This window comes from Eublepharis macularius, chromosome 3 (assembly GCF_028583425.1).
Source record: "Eublepharis macularius isolate TG4126 chromosome 3, MPM_Emac_v1.0, whole genome shotgun sequence".
Taxonomy (NCBI): domain Eukaryota; kingdom Metazoa; phylum Chordata; class Lepidosauria; order Squamata; family Eublepharidae; genus Eublepharis; species Eublepharis macularius.
The window spans coordinates 103,337,394-103,347,172 of NC_072792.1; the positions used below are offsets into that span (position 1 = coordinate 103,337,394).

The 9,779-nt window shown below is 38.5% G+C and overlaps 1 protein-coding gene across 1 annotated transcript; it reads left to right on the top strand.

The window, feature by feature from the left end:
• Positions 1-1,578: 1,578 nt before the first annotated feature.
• On the top strand, positions 1,579-2,737 carry LOC129326135 (fructose-bisphosphate aldolase B-like). The gene has a single exon (XM_054974280.1). The coding sequence runs from the start codon at positions 1,636-1,638 to the stop codon at positions 2,728-2,730; it is 1,095 nt and encodes a 364-aa protein (XP_054830255.1). The 5' UTR covers positions 1,579-1,635; the 3' UTR covers positions 2,731-2,737.
• The last annotated feature ends 7,042 nt before the right edge of the window (positions 2,738-9,779 follow it).

Sequence of the window (9,779 nt, forward strand, 5' to 3'; positions counted from 1 at the left end):
AAAATTATATAATTATAAAATGAAACCACTTAATTTATACAATCAAATCCAATAACCAACAGTGAATAAGGTAAGCATTAAAAACCTGATAGAGTAATTACCAATCTGACAGTAGAAATGCATGCATGAAGGTTTCTCGTATGTGGAGGACTACATGTTCTCTAAGCTATACTGTCTCAAGTTTTTAAAACCAGTATCTTGAATTATGCCCTAAAGAAATCTGCAAGCAGTGAAGACCAGATGAAATTTACTTTCTGTGACTAGCACAATTCAAAAATATACTCTGATGTTTTCTGTAGCATTGAACCTTCTGTATTTCCCCAATTTGTGTGCTCTGTGCCATCAAGTTGCTTCCAATGTATGGCAATCCTATGAATTCATGATGACCTCCAAAACATCCTATCATTAATAGCTTTGCTCAGGTTTTACAAAGGAAAGGTACTGGCTTCCTTTATTGAGTCAATCCATCTCTAGCCACTCTAACCACTACATCACACTGGCTCTCAGCTTTCCCTCTTTTCTTCCAGCTGGCAGCCTCTCCCTGAGAAAAGTCTGGCCAAGTTGAAAAGTCAGGTGGTACCAAATTGCTGAGGTGAGTTGTATGATGACAATTCTCAGGTAAGCATACTATTTTCTCAGGGTCAGTGGCAAGGTCCTACCCCAGTTCTCCAGGCACTTCCAGGCCTCTGAGTTCCAGTGAGATCAAGGAGTGGACATGTACAGGTTTTTGGCCAGAAATGATGTCACAATATTTCACAGCAACTTGGGTGGAGGGTGCCCTGGGCCAATGCCAATTGTGTGACATAAAGCCATAACCACACCTGGATAAATGGTGCAAATTGCATGGTGGCAACTTGCCCAGTGGTTGCTGCTGATCTTGGCTCTAGAGAAGTCCTGGACCTTCCCCTTGCCCTTTACTGACAGAAACCAAGGTTTCAAAGTTAGTAATATTGTTGAGGTTACCTAGCAGCCCACACAATGGCCACAGAGATCTCCTTCCTTAAAGGTACAGATGTTACTTCTATTATTTGGAGGGATAACCCCCCAATGTTTTTTTTAAAAAAAAAAAAGATTTCAGGTTTTTGTGCAAAACTGGAGCATTTCTCAGGTTTGTTCATGGCTCCAGTCTCTGGATTCAAGTATCCACAGATGGGGCAATGTTGAGAATTAGATATATTGATAGATGAAAACACATTTCTTGCAAGCTGAAAAACTAAATTACATATTGATTAAATCCCTACTTTTTCTAATGTTAGTTGTGCAATCTTTGTGGATTGTTAGATGCAGTTCTTCATCTAAGTACTGATGATTTCTCAAACTGTGAGTAAGTGAGTTTACAATATGAACTTTCATGTTCCATTTAATAATCAGTTAACTGATTAACATAACTAAGCCAGGGACTCCATTTAAAATCCTTTCACTCACCTGCAAATAAACAAAATTTACAGAAACCATAAACGTGCTGCAAGAGGCTATGATGAAGCCTACAAGTTCAGTTACTCTTTTATACTAGAACTTGGTATATGACCCATAAATCAGAAATTAACAGCCAAATTAAGACAATTACAGAATGCTGTTTGGCTGCAGCTGCCTAACCAACTGGAACAAACCCAAATTAGCTACCTAAACGCCATCATGACCCACCAGTTTCCAGCCCTCTCAACGGACCAGAAAATGTCCCTCTCTGACATAGCACAAAGGATAGTTGCCCCTGGTAAAGGGATCCTGGCTGTGGATGAATCTGTGGGTACTATGGGTAACAGGCTACAACGGATCAAAGTGGAAAACACTGAAGAGAATTGCTGTGCCTTCCGAGAGATCCTTTTGTCTTCAGATTCCTCCATCAGCCAGCACATTGGAGGAGTTATTTTCTTCCGCGAGACTCTCTATCAGAAGGACAGTACTGGAAAACCTTTCCCAGTCGTCATCAAGGATAAGGGCATAGTGGTTGGAATCAAGCTGGATAAAGGCATGGCCCCATTGGAAGGGACCAATGGAAAAACTACCATTAAAGGTCTGGATGGCCTAGCCGAATGTTGTGCCCAGTATAAGAAAGATGGAGCTGATTTTGGCAAGTGGCATGTTCTGCTGAAAATCACTGATACAACTCCATCACCTCTTGCCATTCAGGAAAATGCCAACATGTTGGCACATTATGCCAGTATCTGCCAACAGCATGGACTGGTCCCCATTGTGGAACCTGAGATCCTACCGGATGGAGATCATGACCTCCAGCACTGCCAGTATGTGACAGAAAAGGTGTTGGCTGATGTTTACAAGGCCTTGAATGATCATCACATCTACTTGGAGGCAACCCTGCTGACGCCCAACATGGTGACTGCAGGGCAGGCTTGTTCCAAGAAGAATACCCCTGAAGAGGTGGCGATGGAGACTGCCACTGCCCTCTCTCGACCTGTTCCTGCTGCTGTTCCTGGAATATGCTTCCTTTCTGATGGCCAAAGTAAAGAAGAGGCTTCTGTTAACCTCAATGCCATCAATCTGTGCCCCCTGAAAAAAACTTGGAAGCTGACTTTCTCATATGGATGGGCCCTGCAGGCATCAGCTCTAGCTGCGTGGGCTGGAAAACCTGAGAACAAGAAGGCTGCACAGGAGGCCTTCTGCATGCAGGCAAAGACTAATGGTTTGGCCTGCAGAGGCCAATACACAACCTCTGGGAAGAGCAGTGCTGCAGCCAATCAATCACTTTTCACTGCAAGTTACTCATACTAGATCGATAGCTGGGCAACCATCTCTTTCCTCTGTGCAGCTGACAGGAGGAGACACAAAAGGAAAAGATCACACAATATATTCTGGTGGGAAATTGAGTTGGAATAAGCACCCTTGCATCTATCTGTTCTTCAGCATGAGGCTAATACAGTCTCATGCACCACAAAGTAATTGGACAGGCTTTATGGTTCCATCCTTCATTGACTTTAATCTTTCTTGAGACTGTTGGGTTTTAGATGCTTCTGTAGCCAGCTGGGGAGTCGGGCAATATCAGGCCCCAAATTGTCACCAGAAATGAAGGAACCTTCCAGCCTCAAGAATTATACAGCTGAAATTTGGTGCCAGGTTATTGTACAAAGTTTTCAGTCTATAAACTGTAAATTATCTTCCTGCTGCAGCAAAAAGAATAAATGCCTGTGAAACCTTAAAAAAAAAAAGACAATTACAGAATGAGGCTCCAGATTACCATTGTCTATTCCCGAGTTGCTGCTTCATTAGTTGCATTGTTAATGTATATCAATGAATTCATAGTAACAAATTTGTTTTTGATCGTTTAGCTTCATTGTTGCCTTTTATTAAGGTTTTATGTTTCTATTATATTTTGCTGAAATATTATTAAATGTTGATTGCAAAATAATACTGACAAAAACTGAAAGCAAAAATAGACAAAATAATGACAAAAAAACTGCATCAATTATTTTGTCATTATTTTGCAGTTATTTTGTAATAACTGCATCAGAATATCAGATATCATTCATAGTATATCTACTGCTATCAAATAAAACACATTAAAATTACTCAAAGAAACTCTATTAATGAAACTCTATGAATAAATAGAGTTTAAAGAAACTCTATTTATGTTAACCAACTTTACTGTAGCCTAAGCTTTCGAGAATCACAGCTCTCTTCATCAGATGCTACTACAGACTAACACGGCTAACTCCTCTGGATCTATTTATGTTGTGCTTTTCAAATTGTATCTTTTCTGAATGCATGTTGTAAAATGGAATGCTATTTTATGTTAAATATTTTTGCTTTCCAAAATATGTTAAAAACATTGCATCATAAAACCATAATTTCCATTCATTTAGAATCAGCCAGGGTTAGCCTTTTGTGGATAGGCAGTCCACACAATGGGAATGATTACAGCTATGAGGTAAGGTTTGTTAATTCCTGGTGAATATCTAGGTTTGCAAAAATATCTCACCAATTGAAGTAATTTTGTGGTACACACTCATAAGTTTATAGCAATGCAGCTATCATCCCATCCCCAAAAGAACTAGTATGGGGGGGAAGCTGGAACTGGCTCTGGCTTGCCTCACCCCACCCCATCCTCCACACAATAGGAAAGGAGGAGGGTAGGAAGAGCAGGAAAGGAAGAGGGTAGGAAGAGCAGGAAAACATAAGTGGGCAGGAGGGAATGATCTGGAGTAACAGGAAAACACAGGGAAGGCAAGCCAGAAAAGAGAACATGTAGAAGGATGAAAACCAGCAAGTGCATGCCAATAGGTGGATGAGGAGATAAGACAAAGGTGGCGTTCTTGTGAGTCCCCATCTTTCCTTTATTAACAATAGTTCCGTCTGCCTGAAGTCTTAAATCAAACAGTATAATATTTATAAAATCAAAAATCATATATAATTAACAAGCAGAGAATAACAAATACCAGCGATATATAATTATCCCATTAATACATAATAAAGGTATGTACCTCCAAGATACCAAAATGGATAAAAACTTGGCTACAGATAACATCAGCCAGCAAAAAGGATACTACTTGAGGCTCAATAACAAGTTGATATTTACTCAAAATAGGAAGGATCCAAAGATCCTGAAATAACCAGTGTTCAAAAATAACAAAACATCATTGATGGTCTCGATCATGCTAGATGTGAAGGAGCAAAGGTGGCCTGAAAATGTAATAGGAGCAAATAGTCCCTTGAATTTAGTTGTGCCCCTTGTGTACTCATATTTTTTTGTAAGACAGAAAGAATTTTTGATCTGTCCAATTATTTGATCTGTCCCATTAAGTATACTGCTAAAGACAGCAATGCAAATAATCTATTAACAGTTCTTGATTTTGCATCTGTATAATGCAGTGATAACTTCTTTTATGCAAAAAGTTGTGTGGAAAGGAGATTGTAGGATGGTAGAAGACACTCTTGCCAGAAGATACTCTACATATTTAAGGTTATTTTTAACATATAATTATTGTGTGCTATTTGATTGTCTCCCAAATGCAATATTTTATTGAGCACTTTAAACAGTTACATAATTACCAATACATTAAAAACCTGTAAAGAATTGGCAGACATAGTTATATTTCTTTTATAGTTTTTTGTTATAATTATGCTATGAATCCAGTTGACAGTTTTACTATCCACTCTAAAATTTAAAAAATTGTCTGAAGTCCATGTTACAGAGACAATGTCAAAGCATGAATATAAGCAAAATATAAAATATATCTGTCCACCACCCTATATATGATCCTATATATGAGCTAGGCCCTGAAATGTAGTATTTTATTGTCACCATCTGAAGAGAAGCTCTATTGTATTTATTGTATAAAATTGTTTTAATGTTATTTGTATAATGTTTCATCTGTTTTTAACTGTAATTTATGTAAATTGAAAAGTTGTACTCCGCCCTGAGCCCACCTGGTGGGGAGGGTGGACTAAAAATCTAATATAATAAACAAACAAACAAATAAATAAAAGAAGGATGAAGGAACAGAAAAACAAAGATGCGGGGTTTGGATAATGGCGATCTGACATGGTCCAGGGAGCTGGACCATCAAGAGCGACTGTTCGGGCAGGCCAGGTGCTTAGATCGCCTGCTGCCACCCCTCTACAGGCAGAAGAGGGGCTAGAATGCTACGAGACCCTGAGAGTAAGTGATCTCGGCGGAGGGGGCATCCTAGATAAAGGATTTTCCTCATCGCCTTGAGGTCCCCTCGGAGAAGGGCGAGCTAAAATCTCTGCAGTGCCCTTTGAGTAATTTGTTTGACATAAGGTCGCCAGAAACAAAGCTTCAGTACAAGATTTGGCCAATTTGAAATGAAAGAAATGGAACGAAAGACCCAAACTGAACTAATTAAGGTAAAGATCATTATCTTGCTTTCGGACTTAAAATTAGAAGAGAGACTTAATTAAAAGTTAAAATTGTGGATTGAGCTGTTAGAACAAGAAAGGAGCAAAGCATTTTGAAGGAAAAATTGGAATTTGATAGACTATAAAGCGCAAAAGCTAAATTAACTTTTATTTATGCATACCTGCGGTTATGGAAGAGATAACCGGCAGTAAGAAAGGGGAGGAGGCTGAGGAGCAGCTGAGCAAGTATCACGAGAGGCAGAATGCATGGAAAGCAGTGAGTATCACTGCCTAGAGAGGCTTAATTTGGAGAGCAAGAAGGAAGTGGAAACAGCAAAGAAGACCTTGGAAGGAAAACAAAGGGAAAAACGCAAGACAAAGTAACGAGAGGACGAAAGTAAGTGGATACCCACCATTTCGAGAAGGGAAGAGGACGAAGGAAGCTATCATAGAGAATCTCCGCCTGGCATTTGGTGAGATTAAAACAGATTGGATTCTTAAACTAAAGAAAACTTACAATTTGGACTAAAACAAAAACAAAGTGGAATATAAAAATGGATATTTGGGGAAGGGAGAAAACCAGTGTAGGAGCATGAAGAAAGCAGTGAAGGAATGGCAGGTTGCCATAGGAACAGCTATAGAATCGCTGGGGGAAAAAGTTACAGAGGGCAATAAAGAATTGAGCCAATCTATGCAGAAAATGGAAGAAAGTTTGATTAAAAGCATAAAGGATTTATTAAAAGCAGAAGTGGAAATGAAGAATGAGCTACAAGTAACAAAGAAGGCAGCTCAAGAGATGGAGCAAAAAACCACCGATTTGTCACCTAATTTAAAAGCTGGAAAACAAGTATTTCAAGATTGTGTGGAAGGAATTGAGTATAAAATTACAGAAAATAAACTGGGAATTCGCGATATGCTAGAGAAAACAACACAGCGTGTTCGGGAACAAATGATCGAAGTTTTGGCAGAATTGTTAAAGAAGCAGTCAGAAGAGTTAACAATAAACTTGGCATATAAAGTCAACTCCAGTTATGTACAACAGAAGAAGTTACCAAGAGATAATATTGCTCAAGTGAAAGATGAAACCCTGAAAGGGCAGTCTGAAAGTTCTCTGTTAACGGAGGGAAGTGGAGTAAAAACCATGGAAGAGCTCTCTAACAGGAGCAGGAGAGAAAGAAAGAACAGGGAACAAGCACAAAAGCTGAGAGGCAGAATTACAAGATTTAAGCTACAGATGGGAATTACCTGAAGGGCTAAGTTTCCAGCTTTAAGCTACAAGAGCTATTTAAGGGACTGAATCTATGGTAAAAATGTAAGGCTAAATGAACAAATTGATAATGTAAGCTAAGTGAACAAATTGAAAAATTGAAAAATGCAAAATGTAAAGCTAAATGAACAAATTGATAAGAAAGTAATGAGAACAAAATTTAAGTGAAACTCTTTTTCTGTAGAATGGGAGAAATTTAAAAGTAAAATTTATTTGGAAAAGATTATGAGAGATAGAAATACAAGATTTAAGCCACAGGTGAGAATTACCTGAAGGATTAAGTTTCCAGCTATAAGCTATAAGTGTATTTAAGGGATTGAATTTATGGCATAAATGTAAAGCTGTATTTAATTGGTTAAAGAAACAAATTATAATATGTTGAAGATTGGATTTAAACTGTTGTATATAATGGAAATGAATAGATTGATAAGAAAGTTATGAGAACAAATTTAAGTGAAATTTTTAATAGATTGGGAGAAATGTAAAATCAAAATTTATTTGAAAAGAAAGGGGATCTGATAGGATAAGAGTAGTCTATGGATAATTAAAGAAATGTAATAATAAAGAATAAGTTAGAACTTTGCCTTTAATAATAGGGACAAATGAAAGTAATGTAGAGTTAACGATAAGAAATAAAAGAGTCATAGTGCTGTTGGAAGTCAACATAGAAAAGGGGGGAGGGGAGGGGGTGGGCTACATATATTAATATAATGGGAAAGTATGTTGTAATATGACTGGTGGAATGTATGTTAACCCATCCAATTAAAAAAAATTAAAACAAAGAAAAACAAAGATGCCTACACCTCAAGTGGTGCTTGAGAGCAGATGAGCTGTTACTTTTATTTAATCAGATTTATAGGTTTTACAAGTATAAGAGTCACCATTTTGGTGGCTAGTCTTCAGTTATTAAAAGACAGCAAACAAAAGGACAAAAAGTTTCTGAGATACTAGAATTCTGTTAAGAAGCGCTTTCTGCTTCTTCTGAGAAAGAAGGAAGCAGGTGGTTACTTTCTTTGCTAGCTGACTGCTTCCCATGAGTGGGTTTTGGTCTACAGCTTTGTCTTTGAAAATGCCTTTAAAGCAAAAAAAAAAAAAAGGAGAAAGCTAGTTCCTGTAGGGAAGCAGCAAATAGCAAATACGCCAGAAACACTGTTGTAGATTGGCAATGAATACTGGATAGAATTCAACTATCTGTCTGTCTATCTGCACACGCACACATATGCCATTATAGGTATAATTTATGGAGCACCTAACCAGAGGTCTAAATAAATTTTTAAAAATGGTATACTTGCAAAATCTGTTTACACCATGTACCCCTCAATGTATAGCATTTAATTCGCATAGTCAAGGCTGGATTTAGTGGATTAAGCAAATTCAGTTCAGTAGTGGGATGGACAAGTTACTTTGCATGTGATAAACAACATAATGTTTGAAGAGGAAGTGTGTATCTGTAAACATATGTTGGACACCTGCTAGGCAGCCACACCCATTCACAGTTTCAGGTAGGTAGCAATAGACAGCAGGATTTGTGTCCAGTGGCACCATAGACATCAACAAGATTTTCAGGGTGTGAGCTTTTCAAGAGTCAAAGTTTATACCTGGACTCAATTCCTGCCACACACATTCATGTTATTAGGGTTACCTTTTAGTTATTTTCCACTTTTCTCCCTTTTTTTTTTGAAAAAAAAAATTTTTTTTTATTACTTACATTAACTAACAATACAGAGGGAAAGAAGGGGGGCAGGGGAAGGAAAGAAAAAAAGCAGCAACATATAACAACACTACACTACAAATAATGATTTCCCTTCATACTGCCATTATTAAAAAATTAAAACTTTGTAAGATATTGATGGAGTGGTTGACCTTGCAAAATACAGATTACAATCCAAATTAAGTCTTCCTCCCCCCCCCCCCGGGCCTCAGACGCAGTTCTCTCTGAGCAGCTGCAACCGCAGTGCTCGTTCCCTCCCCCCCCTTCAGACTTCAAATCCTTTTCTTCTTGCTTGGTGTCTTGCTGAAATTCTTGGTTTTTGTCCTCAAAATCCCTTAGTTGATCTTCTGATGTTATCTTGTAAGCGTGATCTTTGTAACTAAACCAGATACCTTCCGGAAATAGCCATTTATACTTTATTCCACGTTCCCTCAGAAGAGCTGCAAACCTTTTATACTTAAATCTCCTTTTCCGAACTAGGAATGGAACGTCCTTCAGTATCTTAACTTTATTACCCAGAAAGTCCAGATCCGCATTGTATGAGTTATATAGGATAGTGTCTCGGATCCTCTTAGATGAAAAATCGATGATGATCTCGCGAGGCAGCGGACGCTTCGTTGCATATTTTGAAGAAGCCCGACGGACTTCCAAAATGGCGCTTTTTACCTCTTCTTTAGTTGCCCTCGTGGGTGTCGCCAATAATTCCGAGGCCAGATCCCTTAAATCCTCATTTTCCTCTCTTTCACGTTCTGGAGGCGCAAAATTGTCTGTGTTCGTTCCACTTGTAGCCCGATCAGCTGGTTCTCCACCAGCTTTAACTCTTCGTTCGTTGCCCTCACGAGTGACGCATTTTCCCAAGCAGACTTCTCTGCCCCCCCCGCTACTTCCTTAATGGTTTTCACTTCGCTCTCAATTAAGCCCACTCTTTGATCTGTTTCATTCAGCTTGTCAACAAAGGGCTTTATGGCTTCAATAACCGACCTCTTC